Source organism: Hyaena hyaena, unplaced genomic scaffold (genome assembly GCF_003009895.1).
Source record: "Hyaena hyaena isolate Hyena2069 unplaced genomic scaffold, ASM300989v1 scaffold_6, whole genome shotgun sequence".
NCBI classification, from domain to species: domain Eukaryota; kingdom Metazoa; phylum Chordata; class Mammalia; order Carnivora; family Hyaenidae; genus Hyaena; species Hyaena hyaena.
The window spans coordinates 4,394,322-4,412,150 of NW_024080638.1; the positions used below are offsets into that span (position 1 = coordinate 4,394,322).

At 46.0% G+C, this 17,829-nt stretch overlaps 1 protein-coding gene across 2 annotated transcripts in view; it reads left to right on the forward strand.

Annotated features, from left to right (window-relative positions):
• The first annotated feature begins 304 nt into the window (after positions 1 to 304).
• The window catches only part of LOC120236933 (paralemmin-2), a 137,242-nt gene continuing 119,717 nt past the window's right edge, over positions 305 to 17,829 (forward strand). For both annotated transcript variants that reach the window (XM_039240023.1, XM_039240033.1), the window contains exon 1: positions 305 to 407. In XM_039240023.1, coding sequence (XP_039095954.1) covers positions 363 to 407 — 45 coding nt within the window. In that variant the 5' untranslated portion in view covers positions 305 to 362. The remainder of the gene's footprint in view (positions 408 to 17,829) is intronic.

The following is a 17,829-nucleotide window of genomic DNA, read 5'->3' on the forward strand; positions in this document are numbered from 1 at the left end:
GCGGAGCGAGGCGCCGAGACGTCAGGGCGGAGGACCAGCGCGGGGCGGGCGCGCCCTCCCGGCGGCCGCCCGTGGCCCACGTCCCCGACTGGCTCGGCCGGCCGCAGCCGGGAGCTGCAGTTAGCGGCGGCGCTGGGGCGCAGCCAGGCGGCCGAGCGGGCGGGGGCCGGAGGCTGAGCCGGGGCGAGCCGGCCGTGCGCACAGCTCTGCCCGCCACCCCCGAGCGGATCCCCGGCCGCCCCTTGGCTCTGCCCGGGCTTCTAGCGCAGACCCCCGGGGTGCCCATCCATTTCCTCGGGTGACTACAGCGTGTGTTTTGTTTTTCTTTCTTTTTTTTCCCTCCCTGTGTGCCCTTCTCCAGGATGGCAGAGGCGGAATTGCACAAGGAAAGGCTGCAAGCCATAGCAGTAAGTCCACTTTCATTTTATTTTCTTGCTCTATTGTCTGGGATGGAAGGGGACCCCGAGTGTTTCGGGGCCATCGAGGTACCAGCACAGTAGCCGCAGGGCATGCATTCGGGGGATAGAAGTCCGCCAAGGCTCAGCTATGCTGTCTTTTCTTTTTCTACGTAGAAACCCCCAGGGCGCGCTTTGGGCTGGGGATTTGAATGTAGAAGATTGGCTTAGAAATAAGATGCTTGCTACTGGGCTTTGGGAAAAGACCAGACTCTTGGAGGTGGGCTGGGCGGGGGGAATGATTCCTGGAATATTATCACCCAGTGATCTGTACTACTCTGCATACCCTGGAGAACCGAGAGAGAACGGCGACCTGAACGGTGGCTACCACCCTTCCTGCGGAAGCTGTTGGGTCTCATAAGTGGGAAGCCAGTAGTCAGCTCCACTGCCAACCACGCGGTAGAACCTCCTCCCTGAAACCTGGGCGTTAATTTCCCCTGTGCTGTTTCATATTGACAAGGACCCTGGCACAAGCCTTGTCCCGGAGGGATCTGGGGACTTCTTCTAACAACGGGGTCCTGGGCATACTATTCTAAGAGAGCATCCTTCTTAAGGGGGTGGATAATCTGAAGCCTATTTTCAGCGTACAAAGGAGCAACCAGTTTTGGCAAAGTTTACATGCACTTTCAGAAAAGTGTACCCTCGTGCATCTTGAGTATAAAAGAGAACTTTCTGGGACTGTGTAGATTTGAGCAATCTTGGCACAGTGTTGCCAATGATCCACAGATGTGGTATTTTCTCTGGAGCCACCGCAGCTGGATTATATATTTCCTTTGCAGATGAGGGAATGATTACTGCTGCTATATGAAATAATAACAATTAAAAGAGAAGGTCTGTTAACATATTGGCATAAAAGAATCTCCAGACGTTCTACCTAAATACCTTTTTTGGGGGGAGTGGGGGGCCTCTAGGAGTTCTTTGGAAACACATGTAAATTTGCTGGAGAAGTGGTGTGTAATGTTTTGGAAGCAAAGTATATTAAAGTGTTTTCAAAAATCCTTTGGACAGATTCTTCACAGGGAAAAGGCATAGAGGCCCTTCTCTTTAAAAGATGCATTTGATATGGTTTCCCTAGCCCTGAGAACCTCTTTATCAATGACTTCAAATCTGCAATGTCTTGGAGATTTTACCACTGAAGTGAGAGAACATTTGTTGGCAATGTTGAAATGCTATGGGTTATTTTTGCCTGTTGGGCAATCTTTGAACTTGGTCCTTCAGAACTCAGGAAAGCTGTTTTGTTTTTTTTTTTCCCCCTTCCCTTTCTCTCTGTGCACGTGTATCTTGATGGTTAATGAAGTTGTCTATGCTTTCTAAAGCTAGTGGCAAGGCAGTGTGGCCAGTGTGTCATGAACTTGGTAAGAATGGAGATATTCAGGGGCGCCTGGGTGGCTCAGGCGGTTAAGCGTCCGACTTGGGCTCAGGTCATGATCTCACAGTTGTGGGTTCGAGCCCCGTGGGCTCTGTGCTGACAGCTAGCTCAGAGCCTGGAGCCTGTTTCAGATTCTTTATCTCCCTCTCTCTCTGACCCTCCCCTGTTCATGCTCTCTCTCTCTCTCTCTCTCTCTCTCTCAGAAATAAATAAAAACATTAAAAAAAAAAGAATGGAGATATTCAGTTATTGGTGCCATGTAGCTGGTGGGTGTTTTATATAAACTGAATAATAGGCTGCTTTAACCATCTATGAAGTGACTGCTCCAAAGAACATTCAGTTGCTCCCATAGGCTGTGGGAAGGTTTCTAACAGTTGTCACATTTTCTGCTTTTGCGTGACCAGCTTTACTGGATGCCTGAGGAACAGCTGAGCTGTATGAAAGGTCTCGCTCTCTGAACAGGGAGCCAGTAGGAGCTCACACTGGGGCCACTGCTTTCCAAATGGGGTTGGGTAATCCCAGCAGGGGCCAAGTGGATTTTCAAGAACGATCTAGCCAGTTGTTTGGAATTCTCTCGAGTATATGATAAATAGACACACAAATGCTTGTGCATATTCAGTTGTGGAACTGAGTTTGCTATGTACTTAGGAGGATGTTGATGATTCTCGTGAACACAGCCTCAGTGAATGCATGAGTTGTTATCAGTTTGGATGCTCTAACAATGAAATGACAGTGTGTGTGTGTGTGTGTGTGTGTATGAGAGAGAGAGAGGGGGAGAGAGAGAGGGAGAGACTTAAGAAAAGGGGGGGGGCAGCGGGTCTTGAGACCGTATCAGGAAATCATTTTATGCTGTGCTTTGGCCTAGTGCACACTCTCCAAGTTTGGCAAACTGTGCCTCTCTCTGCTACCTTCCTAGGGGACCCTCGGGAGCTCACAAGTCCGCTTCTGGAGACTAGCACTCCTGAAGTATGTCTGGAGATGTCAAAGAGGAAGAGAACAAGCCCCTCCCTCTTGGCCAACTTGGGCTACTCCCCAAGAGGGAGAGCAGGTAGATGAGGATTCTAGTCTGTAGGGTCTTGGACAGTCATTAGCCTGGACCACTGTTCCTTCAGATGTAAAATGAGCTCATGAGCTCTACCTCATGGGCTGGTTGTAAGGTTTAGGTATGACGCGGGTGAAGTACCTGGCATGTGGTTGTCGTCAGATGGTGTTGAGGCAGAGCCCCCACTTCCTGTCGACAGTGCTGCCCTGTCCTGTGAGGGCTAGAGACAATACCACTGAAGTAGGAAGAGTCTGAACAGGCTTTAAAAGTTTTCCCTTTAATTCTGACTGAAGGCCAGCGCTGTGTCCGGCGTCAGTTCCCCCAGCTGCTTCAGACGCAGGTGCAGAACTGTCACTCGAGGATTCAACCATCCATGCCTTAGCAGGTGCTCACAGAGCGCCTCCTCTGGGAAGGTACTATCGACACCAAAAAGTCAGTGTCCCCAGGTCTCAGCCAGCAGAGGGAAGATATTACCTTTTACACACTTACATTCTGAAAGACAGATGTCCTGTGACCCATTTGTTACATGGTCATCTGGGAGTTTTTTTTAACCCACCAGAGAATAAAGTACTCAGAAACTGGTACTTTAATGGATTTTTCTAGTTGAATCCAGAGCCTAGTCAACAAGAAAAGATAAATCTCATCCTACTTCCTGGCAGAAGAAGAACAAGTCTGTCTTTGACGACTGTCTCTATACCCAGGCATTCGTCCATCTTTAGAGACACTCCCAAAGCTGTAATTTTAGGAGATAGCAAACTGGCTCTATGGCAAAATGAATATGAATAATAATTCTTGGAATAATAGTACAGTCACCGTTTATTGAACATTATCTATTCAACAAGTTTCTGTGTGATCTTTTTTTGTTTTGTTAAACCTTACATTTTTTTTTAATGTTTTATTTATTTCTAGGAGAGAGAGAGACAGCGTGAGCAGGGGAGGGTCAGAGAGAGAGGGAGTCACAGACTGAAACAGGCTCCAGGCTCTGAGCTGGCAGTCAGCACAGAGCCCGACGTGGGGCTCGAACCAACGAACCGCGAGATCATGACCTAAGCGAAAGTCGGACGCTTAACCGACTAAGCCACCCAGGCACCCCTGTTAAACCTTACATTGTTAATAGTCTTGGGGTACCTCGGTGGCTCAGTTGGTTAAGCATCTGAGTTAGGCTCAGGTCATGATCTCACGGTTGGCAGGTTCAAGCCCAATGTGGCTCTGTGCTGACAGCTCAGAGTCTGGAGCCTGCTCTCTGTCTCTATCTCTCAAAAATAAATAAGTGTTAAAAAAATTGTTTTACAAGTCTAATGGGGAAACACACATAAACAGGTACTGGGTGGTACCAGGAGGGCTTATGCAAATGAGCACTCATGTCAAGCAGGTGAACCAACCTCAAGGAGCTGTGGAATGTTCTCCAGACAGGAGACATTGGAGCAATGTCTGAAGACTGGGAAAAATACAATATAATCACCTTCCCAGTTAGCAGGAGCTATTTATTTATTTGTTTATTGTTAGTTTGTTTATTATGTATTTGGAACTGTTAATATGAGAAAGGGAAAGCCAAAAACATGTAGGAGTTAAGTCAGTAGCTAAAGGCACAAACTCGGTAATAAGACTAAAGTGCATTTTACCACACATTATGTCATTTACTGTGAAAAAACTGATGAGGTAGGAACTACTGTATTTACCCATATTTATAGGTAAAGAACCCAACATTAACAGATAGTGTCAAAGCCAGGATTTGAACCCACCCTTCAGGACCCTGGAGCCCCTGTACTGACTACTGCCCTGAATTGTTACCCGCAAGTTGGTGGCCCGTCTTCTGCTTTTCCTACGAGCACACTGTGCAGGTGGTTCCAACAACCTCAGTGTGAGCCAGCGAGGGAGAAGCAGACTGATTCAGCAGCAGTGGGAAAGGCCAAGGCAAACCCGGAGGCCCACATCCTTTTGAGAGCCTTCCAAGCAGGGTTTCAGTGCGTGGAGATATCTGATGTGAGTTCTGACTGAATGAGTAACACTCCCTTGGGGAAGAAGTGCCTGTGTCTCAATGGAAATCAACTTTGGGAGAGGATGTTGTTATGGCTGTGCATCCGGGAGGAAGACAGTCTTCCTTGGGCCTGTGGGAAGAGAACTAAATGTCGCAGAGGTCGTCTTGGGCCAAAGCCCTCAGAGCCATATGGACAAGGCCTCGGGCCCCTACCAGGGACCGACACAAGCATGTTCCCTTGTGCTAAAAATGGGAAAGGCCGACCCAACCTACACATGCTTTTTAGAGGATTTTGTCATTTAATAAGAACCCACACGGGGCGCCTGGGTGGCTTAGTCGGTTAAGCGTCCGACTTTTGCTTAGGTCATGATCTCGCGGTTCGTGGGTTCGAGCCCCACGTCGGGCTCTGTGCTGACTGCCAGCTCAGAGCCTGGAGCCTGTTTCAGTCTGTGACTCCCTCTCTCTGAAACCCTCCCCCTGCTCATGCTGTCTTTCTCTCCTAGAAATAAATAAAAATCTTTAAAAAAAAAAAAAAAAAAAAAGAACCCACTCTGCGGAATAATTAAAATGGTCTTTTGCATTCGCACCCCAGTACGTGATTTACAAAAACCGTGTGCGTTGCCTTCACTCTGAGCTGTGTGGGGCAGATCTTAGGGGTCCTGCTGTATACTTACAAGTGAGTGCACAGCGGTACCCAAGCCCACACAGGGAGAAGTGGAAGAGATGTGGTAATGCCGGTCCCTCCTGAATCCTGGTCCCTTGTCCTGGTGGCACATCTACCTTGTAGGGGCGCCCTGATGGGGGCGGTGAGGGGGGAAGCTGCCCCAAGGATCTCTCTGAACTAGAGTCCTGCAGTCAGGAGGAGGGGGATGGGCCTAGAAGTGCCTCTGTGGAATCTGCGCTTTAGGGGATCTCCCTTCAGGCTCCTCTGCCTCTTGAGACTTTTGCACGAGAGCACAGTTAGTGGGGCCGTGGCTTTCACCTGATCCCGTTCTCTGTCCCGAGAAGTCCCGGATATAGATGGGTGGCTTCGCCTGGCTGTGTCCTGCACTTGCAGAGAAACACTTTTGGGATTTCCTTGGATTCGTGTCTCCACGCCTCTTCTTGCCGCGAAGCGATAAGGGTTTGAGTGTGGAATGAGGGACAAGGCGGGCCAATCAGCCTGCTTTTGATTGCTCCAGGCCGCTTAGGTTGGTCTGCAGAGCCTGGGAAGAAGTCCTTCCTGCAGTTTGCCTGTGATCCCTTCCCAGTCCAGCTTCCTGGCCAGGGACCCCTCAGAGCGTTTAGACCTTCAAAGCCCAAACCCTGAAGTTAAAAAACAGATTCTTGCGGGGACCATCCCTGTACATGTCCCTTGTGAATCTCTGTCATTGGCAGGTAACAGCAAAGGAACGAAGAGCCAAAGACCTTGACCACTCTTTTATTATCTTCCTCTATCTCAGAAACATGGGTAATACCGTGCTTCTAAAATTTCAAGTTCAGGCCTAAACGATGGTTTGCTCCGGATACTGGTGCTGAGGAAGTGTTCACCCCAGCAGAGTCCGCGAGGCCACCCAGGAGATAGGTGCCACTTTGGGCTCATTTAGGGTCACTGCCGCGTCTGAGGGTGCCAAGGCAAGCCTTACACAGACATGCACCAGCATCATACACCTCTCTGGCCACTTATTTTGAACCCTGAGTATTTCAGGCGTTAGCCTCTTGGGACAAGGAGCAGCTATATTGGTAGGGGCCCTGAGAAATATAGCAGCCTTCGTTAAAAGTCATCATTAATAAAGCTAAGCAAGTGGGCTTGGGGAGTATGATTCATCAGTATTTAGGGGAAACCAGGGCTCAGCATTGGTGCCTCTGCATTTCTTTGGGGCTGCCCAACACTTTTGGAACTCTTGCCGTTTGTCCTTTGAACTACCCGCATTTCATCACTGATCCCTTTTGGGAGTGTTCAACTCGCTTGACAGTAATCATTACGTGGTGTGACATCGGTCATCATGTGGCGTGACATTGACTGAGACAGCAAATGGGCACTGAGGCATGGAGACGGTGGACAGTGGTCCCCTGGGCTAGCAGTGACTCGCATGGTCTGGCGAGTTATGAGCAGGGATTCTTGTCCCCTACAGCCTTGGCTCAAGTCCTGGCTTTTCTATTAGTATCTGTATATCCTTAGTGCCTCTTGGTTTCCTCATCTGTAAGATGCTGATGAATGATAATACCTACTTCATGGAATTGCGTTGTGAAGGTTATTTGAGAAATTTCATGGGAAATGCCCAGAGCAAGGGTATAGGAAGCACTCAAAGTCCTCTGTTTGTATGTGAATCAACAAATCAGAACTCATGGATCTTTAAACAGAAAATGGACACAAGGAGTGAAAGATGAATTCTATTAACTCCAACATTTTAGCCAAATTAGGAAATTTCAGATGAATATGGTAGCTCCTGAACATTTCCAGTGCAGGAGGATACTAATAATAATGACTAGGATTGCTTATAGTGGATAGGAGTTGCAAATTTAAAAGCTCCAAGGGCTAACAGGTAACGTAAAGAAATGACAGAGACCGAGTGGGCAATCATGAGGACCTGGAGAGCAGACAGCACTTTGCAGTTAGAATACAGAAATTTATATCATGTGGGAACATGGAATTTATGTTGTCACATCAACTCATTTTCACAAGAAGAAGGGAATCTGCTTTGTAAAAATGGGAGGCCTCCCATTTAAAAAAACAACTAGTTTCAAAACTTTTTAAAAAATTGTGGATCCAACAAAATTCCTTTGGGTCAACAGGTCTACCTTGGGTGACCCCCAGATGTAGGCAGAACTTTGAACTTAGCAATGTATTTTTCTATACATGGACTTGTTTGGGTTTCATAAGGATATTGTGGAAGTAGTATTACTAATACCCCCTCTGTGCTTCATAATGTTACAAAATCCAGGTGATTTTTCACTAGGGCTTTGTGAGTTTGGTGTCCAAATATTTGGATTGTTGGAAAAATAGTGCATATTTACTGTATCTCTCTCTTTTAAATTTTTTACTTATTTTTGAGAGAGAGAGAGAGACAGAATGAGCAGGGGAGGGTCAGAGAGAGAGGGAGACACAGAATCTGAAAGAGGCTCCAGGCTCTGAGCTAGCTGTCAGCACACAGAGCCTGACGTGGGGCTCGAACCCACGAACCGCGAGATCATGACCTGAGCCGAATTTGGACGCTTAACCGACTGAGCCACCTAGGCGCCCCGGTATCTCTTGATATTAAGTGAGCACTTATAATCATTGACATTATTGTAACCCAGAATATTCACATCTTGGTGAGTGGTTCCTCTTTCAAAATTAACAGGAAAATTGTAGGTAATCAGTACCTTGATGTGGGAAATTCCTGTTACAGAAGAATCCTTAGGAACAAAGTATACCAATCTGAGCCTCTCACATATATCCCCCAGGGTGTTTCAATGTTTTCAAGTTATTATCAGCCTCAAGTAATAAACAATATAGGGAGACCCAGATGGACTTAGAACTTCTAGTAATAGCGGCAACTGCCATTGGACATAGACATTTTGCCAGATACGGTGTAGAGCAGTGATTCTCAAACTTTAATGCATTAGGATTATCCAAGGGCTCCTTAGAACACAGGTTGCTGGCTCCCACTCCCAGGGTGTTTGATTCAGTAGGTCTAGGGGCAGGGCCTGATAATTTGCATTTCTACAAGCCCCCGCGTGATGCTTTTCCAGCTGCAGCTGCTGTTCTGGGGGTACAAGTGGAGAATCTCCAGTGAGGGGCTCGATTAACGGTGAAGGAAGATCGTGGCCTGGGTCTTGTTCAGTGCCACATGCCCATTGGGACATGTCCAGGGGTTTGTGAGGTGTGCATATCTACAAGAGGCGAAATAGAACAAAAGACCAAAGGGGAGCCTAAACAAAGCTCAGTTTGAAAGTGATGTAGTATCTTCTCACCCCAAGTGGCTGAGCAGGGAGAGGTCTTCGGGTAGTTGTTTTAATAGATTTAAAGAGAGTGAAATTTCTGTCTTCTGGTCCCTTGAAGACACCTGTTTGAAGGGATGCTTGGGATTAGCTGGTTAAAAGTATGGGCTACACAATTCACCCAGGGGGCACCTCAGTGAGACCGGAAGTCATGCAATAGGGCAGATATCCAGCCATCCAGCGGGAGGCCTGTGAGGCGTGCCAGGTGCCTATCGTACCTCTGTAGAGGTCCCAGAGCAGATCAGGTGATCAGGTCTCGGGGCAGCCCCTCTGGCCCTCCCACCCAGTTCATCATGCCGCTGCTTCTCATGTGGGCAACTCTAATAGGAGCCCAGATGATCCACAACTGAGGCTCATTGAGTCGATGGTGGTTAGTTTCTCCCAAGCTGGTCTGTGCGTACACAGGGGTGGCTGGTCACTGGCATATCTAAGAGGAGTTTATTCTCACAAAGATGTCCCACAAGCGTCCCTCACCCTTACTGTAGCATCCATGGTTTGAACCAACCTTTCATGTGCAGAAGGAGCCAGCCTCATCCGGACTCTTCCCTGTCCTAAAACACAACACACAGTGGCCACGCCCACAGGACGAAGCCTGAGAGAATATGGAGGGATCGTGGGTGATGGCCGCCCAGCGCTGGATACTTTGCAGAGGAAAGTTCACACATGAGCGCTGTGGCTTTGGGAGAATACGCACAGCTGAGACCTATTTCTGACAGGAAATGCCAGCAGAAGAGAGGACTGTGTGGGGCAGTGTGTGTTGGAGGTACATGTGCCCTTGGCTAACTCTTATGTCAGTCTTTTCCATTAGTTTCCGGTTGAATTAAAATCTTTGAAAGGAGATTATTACGTACATGAGAGATAGACAGACAGACAAAGACAACTCATGGCCTAACTACATAATGCTTGAACATCTAGGAAAATGCTCTGCGGTTATCTTTGACTCTAGCGAATATCAGTACCTCTATGGCATCTCATGGGCTTAGCTGGAAGATGGAAATAGTACACCTGGTACCTTTCCCTTGCATGCGATGGAAAGGAAAAGAAAAGCCCCATGTGCCCCCAAAATACAAGCCCTAGTTGTAGATGAAAAGGCTGTGGGCCAGACCTCAGAACACATCTTCCTGCCTGTCATTCCCCACCCACCCCTGCCCTGCAGACTATTTCATTGCCCTGTGGCCTTCTAGGCCCATGATAGTCTGTGCACCACCAAACGTCTTTGGGGCATCTGTAAAACCTGCCCTTACTATTTTGCTGAATTATCCTGGTTTGCTGACTATTCTAGGTGGGTGGGATTCCACCCCCTTCTTCTAAATTATAACCAGTCATCTGAGTATTCGCTTTATTTTTAAACTCAGAGCTGAAACTTAAAACTTTGAGGGTTAGAAAAAAAAATGGTATTCTTAAGAGAAAAACATATGCTTGAAAACTTAACCCCTTTGGTGGTAAGCAGGGGATCTTCTTTCTCTGAGTTTGAACAAAAATGGCAAAAGCTTTGAGGTCAGTAACTACCACCCAGGGCTTCAGCATTTGGGCAGCTCTGATAGTGTGAGTGTCCCAAGTGTGACATGATAGAGAGGCTGGGATGTGTGAGGTGCCTCTTGGCTGAGAGACATAGAGCCCCTTCTCTGGGGCTCCTGGTTCATGCAAACACTGAGTTTCTATGGCCTGATTTGTCAACTTGGGCTGATCATACCTGCCACCTCTAGTGGGTTGGGAAGTGGTTCAAAATTTCCTTGTTCCAGTGGGGCGATGAGGCATGTAAGTTTGAAAAATGGAAAGGGATAGAGCGATTCCTCAAGAAATTAAAAATACAACTACCATGTGGTCCAGCAATCCAACTTTTGCGTACATGTCTAGAGGAAGTAAAATCGCTGCCTTGAGGAGATATCTGCACCCTTACATCCACTGTAGCATTATTCACTGCGGCCAAGATATGAAAATGACCTAAGTGTCCACTGACAGATGAATGGATAAAGAAAATGTGGTTTGTATAATAATGGCATATTATTCAGCCTTTAAAAAGAAGGAAATTCTGCCATTTGTGACGACATGGATGGACCTGGAAGGCACTGTGCTAAGTGAACTAAGCCAGATGCAGAAAGGCAGATACCGTATCATCTCACTTATTATCAGATCTAAAAAAAAAAAAAAAAGTCGAACTTATAGTAACGCAGAGTGGAATGGCTTTTTCGAGGGGCTGGGAGGTGGGAGCAAAGCGGGATATTGATTGAAAGATATAACTTTAAGTTAGAAGATGAGTAAGTTTGGAAGACCTGATGCTTACATGGTGACTGCAGTTAATAATCATGTGTTATGTACTTGAAATTCGCTAAGAGAGTAGATCTCCCATGTTACCATCACCCCCATACATACACGCACACACAAATGGCAGCTGTGTGAGACAATGGATATATTAATTACCTTGATTTTGGTAATCATTTCACAATGACTGTATATAGCAAAACATCATGTTGTACACCATAAATATATACAATTCTTACCTGTCAATCACACTTCAATAAAGCTGGAAAAAAAGGATCAGTTAAAAAACTCTGAAAAGCTTGGAGTTAACTAGTGACCCTGCAAGGAAATACTGCTCATCCAGGCAAACAAAAACACACTGTGGGATGGTGACGAGCCTGCCCTATGAGGTCCCCATTTCTCTTTACCAGGTGCTATACAGGCAGCCTTGTGTGCGAACAGTAAAGTCTGGGTGCATGTATCCAATACGTAGTGCTGTTCATCACATAAAACTCGCAATGGAAGCTGAAGGATATTTAACAGTTGGTGGGATAAGTCTGGCGGGGATAGGTCAGAAGGCAGAGCCTAGAGGCTCGCTGTAGGATATACTGTCTAGTGCCACCAACTACTAGAAATAAGACACTGGTGGCCTGATCACTCCCATCCTTATTCAGGCGGGAGTGAGAATAATGGATGCCCCATCAGTATTGGATCTGATAGGGAAGAATGAAGAGAAAGTACTCACTCTGACACCACAGAGGAGGCGAAAGGGAAAGTAATTTCAATTGCTTAGTTACTCTCCCCTCCCCCACCGCCACCATCAGCTCTGTCTGAACATGTCAGCTGCTACTGCCTCTGGATGATTCCAGCTCTCCATCTATCCTAAGCCTGGGTCCACGGAGGAAAGCTGGAAGCAGCTGGCTTAGCAGTGGACAGGCAGGTGTGGAACATCTTCTCTTTAGGGGGCCAGGACACCCCGGGGCCCTAAAAAAAGTAAAATATGGCAACTTCATCCTGTAGCTTTTTTTAAGGGGAGGGAAGAAGGCTTTCCCAACTCCGGAAGGCTTCCCATGTGCCAGACACCCTGCCAAATGCTTGGCATTAAAAACCCAGCTGTGTATGGATGCCGGGTTGACATGGCTGAGCTCTTGGGATTGTGGTCAGCCAGAGAGGGCGGGCTCCTCAGGGGAGCAGGCAGCATTCAACCCTAGCTGATTGGTACTTCACGAGAATACACGCCCAGGATCTTCTCCTTTTTCAGGAGGACCTGGGAATCCAGCTTTTGAAGGAAGTCTGTTGATGTTTAAATGTTCACAACGATTTAAACACTATGTGGGCCAAACCAAACAGAATGAGATTTTAACACAGTGTGGGCTGGATTCATTTCCCATCCCACCTCCCTCCCTGCCAGCACCCACCCTGGGCCACAGTTTTCCACTTCTGCCTTTCACAGCATATTTTATTTAATTGCCAGGATTATGAGGAGGTGACGGGGTGGTAGTGTTACAGCTTGAAGCTAAGTGGGATGTAGATATGTTTAGGCATGTTGGGCAAATTGGTGGGTGGGCCTGTCAGAAACCCTTCGAGAGCCCCGTGGGATGGGGACCCTGTAAGAAAGCCCTAGAGTTGGGTTAGTGTTGGGACTCCGACGTCAGTCAGTTCCTTATGCAGCTTGCTGGATGACCCATGAGTTCTCTTTAAGACATAACAGCTGAAAGCCCACTTTAAAAAAAGGAAAATTAACATTTTTGATGTATACGTCTCTGAAGTGTAACACACGTGTAGATTTGTGTAACCACCAGCACCCTCAGGATGCAGACAGTTCTGTTGGCCTCCAGTACTCTCCCTCAAGAAGCAGTGGTGTCAGGGCACCCAGGCGGCTCAGTCAGTTAAGCATCCAACTCTGGCTCAGATCATGATCTCGTGGTTCTTGTAAGTAGTTCTGCTTTGCACCGACTTTACCAGAACTGGGTGGAAACCCATCCAGTCTTTGCTGCGTGACTCTTTCATAACAAGTAACTCCCCCCGCCCCCCCCCGCCCAGACCCATAGCAAATTCTTGTTTTTCCCTAATAATTACCTTCTTTTCCAGGCTGGTCCCCTCACTACCTTCTCCCAGGGTTATCACATTTAGCAACTAAAAATATAGGATGCCTGGTTATTGCATGGGACACACTTTTATACTAAACAATGATTTGTTTATTTGAGATTCAGATTTAACTGGGCACCCCATATTTTACCTGACAAGTCCATCACCTTCTCATACATGTTGACTTCCCCACTGATTCAGAACCTGCTTTTGCTAGGACTGTGTTTCTTCCATTGTGACTGTGAAGATACTTGTTGGTTTTACTGACTTTTTTGTATGTTTATTTATTAATTTGAGAGAGAGAGAGAGCAAGCAAGCATGGGGGAGGGACAGAGAGAGAGAAGGAGAGAGAGAGGATCCTAAGCAAGCTCTGCACCATCAGCGCCGAGCCCGATGCAGGGCTCAAACTCACGAACCATGAGATCAGGACCTGAGCTGAAATCAAGAGTCGGACGCTTAACTGATTGAGCCACCCAGGCACCCCTATACTCATTGGTTTTAAATAGTAATATGTTTGTAGGGAGATAGGATACATACTGGAATGTACCGATGCCTCATCAATACATTAATGTGTTTTCAAGAGAGCCACTGGACATATCTTTTCTGGAAAATATGAAATAACTTAATGTGTGTTGGAAGGAGGAGAACAGCTGAATTTCAGAAATTGGTACATTTCCCAGCCTCCCCCACCCCCTCCCTTCTGACTTTTGAATAATATAAAACTGCAAAAGACTAAACAAGGAGATGGCTCACACTGAGTGAGTTTAAAAATACCACTGGAATGCTAGCCTTCAGCAAGCCGTATATCTTATCCTGCATTGAGCAAGATGGGGCCCCATGGCATGTGGCGAATGAGTCGCACAGCGGCCACGACCAGATGATTCCCAGCCTGGATGTTTTGGTCGAGAGTGCTGTTGATGATTGATTGTATTGGTCTTGTTTGTTTGTTTTTTCATTTGTCAATTTTACTAGTGTGATTTCAGAATCACAGACAAGAACGAAAATCAATTTTATATAGCAGGTGCAGAATTAAGAACAAATGGAAATTCCTATTTCCAGTCGAGACCAAGGGTCAGCAAACAGGACCCCATAGGCCAAATCTAGCCTGCAGTCTGTTTTCATAAGGCCTGTGAGCAGTATGTCATTATTACATTTGTAAATAGTTGGGAAAACAATTTTTCAAGGAATAGTTCATGACATGTGACAGTTGTGTGAAGCTCAGATTTCAATGTCTACGCATAAAGTTTTATCAGAACAGGGCCATTCTCATTCATATATGTGTTGTCTAGGGCTGGCTTTGTGTTATAACAGCACAGTTGGACAGTTATGACAGAGACCATATAGCCTGCAAAGCTGAAGTATTTATTCTCTGACCCCTTATAGAAAAATTTTGCTGTCTCCTGCTCCAGATAGCATATCCTGTGTGGTTGTATCTGCCATTAGGGCTCCAGGTTTCTTGAACCTTAAAGAAATAACTGGTATCTTGTGCTGTCAGTCTAGAACAATAAAGCATCTCAGATGCACTTGTCTTGTTTTCTGGGCTACCACGATGACAGGCTTATATTCACTGATGGGCTCATCTGTGAGTTTTGCTACTGTAGAATTTTCTTGTTATATCCTTGCTATCTAAGCCAACTGCATGCTGTTTCCTTTTGAAAGCCAGAAAACCTGATCTCTTAGAGGTAATGGTTTGGCCTATCTAAAAATAAGTCATTACATTTAAAACCATTTTTGTCCCCCTAGTGACAGGGACTGAGAGGGTAGAGGGAAAACACTGGTGATTCTCCAGATCATTTTTCTTTCTCCCTAGAAATTTCCAGAACCCCCATTCTATTCTCTCTGAGGATTTTTAAAAATGTTTGTTGATTTATTTTTGAGAGCGAGAGCGAGCGAGAGAATGAGTGTGCACACACAAGCAGGGGAGGGGCAGAGAGAAAGGGAGACGCAGAATCTGAAGCAGGCTCCAGGCTCTGAGCTGTCAGCACAGAACCTGACATGGGGCTTGAACCCATGAACTGCAAGATTATGACCTGAGCTGAAGTCAGATTCTTAACCAGCTGAGCCTCCCAGGTGCCCCTCTCTGAGGATTTTAAGGGCAAAGTGTCAGAATGAGAGTCAGAGAACAGATGTACCACATTCCCTGAGTCCAAGCAGGAAGTCAGTGAGCAGTGGCTTCTGACCAGCCACCCTGTCATTTGTTAGCACTTTATGGTGGGTTAGTTAGCTCCTGGAACCCTTAGGGTCACTGCCTTCAATGTCAATGAAATGACCGTCAGTTAAAGCTGATGATAGCCTATGGTAGCAGAATCCACATGGGCCTCTCTGAATCATCAAGGGTTTCCTTTATGTTTCCTTCTCTTTCTTGTTCAGAAAGGCCAGCCCCCCCCCCCCAAAAGCTGGTGGGTATACCCCAGCCCTGCACTCTCCTGTGGCCCTGTGAAGCCATGCATTCCACATGCTTCTTGATCACCTGACTCTGGTGGCCAGGGTGGCTTTCTTTCCTAGTTCCACAGAGCTATAACAATTGGAGAGACTGTTCTTAACACCCCCATGGCATACACAGACAGCAGATTGAAACACATCCCTAGGCTTTTGATGAAAAAAGTCCATTTACTGGTCTGGAGCTTCAGCCTGAGGGATAGACTTGAGGTTTGCAACATTTATAGAAGCTATAGAAGTACTCTCAGAGAAAGTAGGCTGGGGGACGCCATCTTTGTGCTCTCCCTTGGCCTCACTACAGCTCACCGGTACGTTTCAGAAAGGAGTTTTTCCATTCATCTGAAACCCTGATTTTTGCAATTGTCGCCCAGGGGACACCTCCACATCACCTGATGTGGAGGCCAGCAGGGTTTACAATTGGTGTCCCATGAGGCTGTACGTATTTGCGTAATTTAAAAGCTGCTGCCTAAGAATTTGGCTTCCAATCAGCCTGCAACCAGGTGCTGATTGAAATCCCTCCCTTTGGAACACTGACAGTTTTTGACATACCATTAACAACTAGGACCTGTCAAGAATAAATCAGGCTGCTCAGACGATCACAGTTCGACAATATATTACAAGGATCATACACCATAATTAAGTGGGATTTATTCCCGTGATACCAGGATGGTTCAACATTCATAAATCAATCAACTTGATATACCACATGAATAAAATGAAGGATAAAAATTATATGATCGTCTCATTGGATGTTAAAAAAGCATTTGACAAAATTCAACATCCATTTATGATAAGAATTCTCAACAAAGTGGGTGTAAGAGAAAATGTACCTCAACATAATAAAAGGCCATATATAACAAGCCCACAGCTAACATCCTACTCAATGATGAAAAGCTGAAAGTGATTCTTCTAAGATCAGGAACAAGACAAGGATGTCCATTCTTGCCATTTTATTCAACATAGTATTGGAAGTTTTACCCAGAGCAATTAGGCAGAAAAAAAAAAGAGGCATCCGAATTGGAAAGGAAGGAGTAAACCTGCCATTATTTGTGGATGATTTTCTATAAAGAAAACCTAAACACTTCACAAAAAAACCTGTTAGAATCTAATAAAAGAATTCAGGGGCGCCTGGGTGGCTTAGTCGGTTAAGCGTCCGACTTTCGCTTAGGTCATGATCTCGCGGTTCGTGGGTTCGAGCCCCGCGTCGGGCTCTGTGCTGACTGCCAGCTCAGAGCCTGGAGCCTGTTTCAGTCTGTGACTCCCTCTCTCTCTGACCCTCCCCTGCTCACGCTGTCTCTCTCTCTCTCCTAGAAATAAATAAAAAATAAAACCTTTAAAAAAAAAAAAAGAATCTAATAAAAGAATTCAGTAATGTGACAGGGTACAAAATGTATATATAAAAATCTACTCGATTTCTACACACTAACAATGAACTATCAGAAAGAGAAATTTAGAAAACAGTCCCATTTACAATTGCATCAAAAAGAATAAAATGCCCAGAAATAAATTTAATCAAGGAAGTGAAAGACCTTTGTAATGAAAACTATAAGACCTTGATAAAAAAAAAAATTGAAGAAGTCACAAATAAATAGAAAGAAATTTCATGCTGATGGACTGGAAGAGTTAAATATTGTTGAAATATCCACATTACCCAAAGCAATCTACAGAGCCAATGCAATCCCTATCAAAATCCCAATGGGATTTTTTAAGGAAATAGAACAAATAATCCTAAAATTTGTATGGAACCACAAAAGACTTGGAAGAGTCAAAGCAATCTTTTTTTTTTTTTTTTTCTAGGAGAGAGAGAGAGAGAGACAGCATGAGCAGGGGAGGGTCAGAGAGAGAGGGAGTCACAGACTGAAACAGGCTCCAGGCTCTGAGCTGGCAGTCAGCACAGAGTCCAACACGGGGCTCGAACCCACGAACCGCGAGATCATGACCTAAGCGAAAGTCGGACGCTTAACTGACTAAGCCACCCAGGCGCCCCCAGTCAAAGCAATCTTGAGAAAGAACAAGGCTGGAGACATCGTACGCCCTAATTTCAAACTATCTTACAAATCTATTGTATGTCGTATTGGTGTAGAAACAGACATGTAGATCAATGCAACACAGTAGAAAGCCAAGAAATAAACTCATGCATGAATGGTCAATTTATGACAAAGGAGGCAAAAATATACAATAGAGAAAGAACAGTCTCTTTAATACATGGCGTGGGGAAACTGGACAGCCACATGCAAAAGACTGAAAGTAGTTC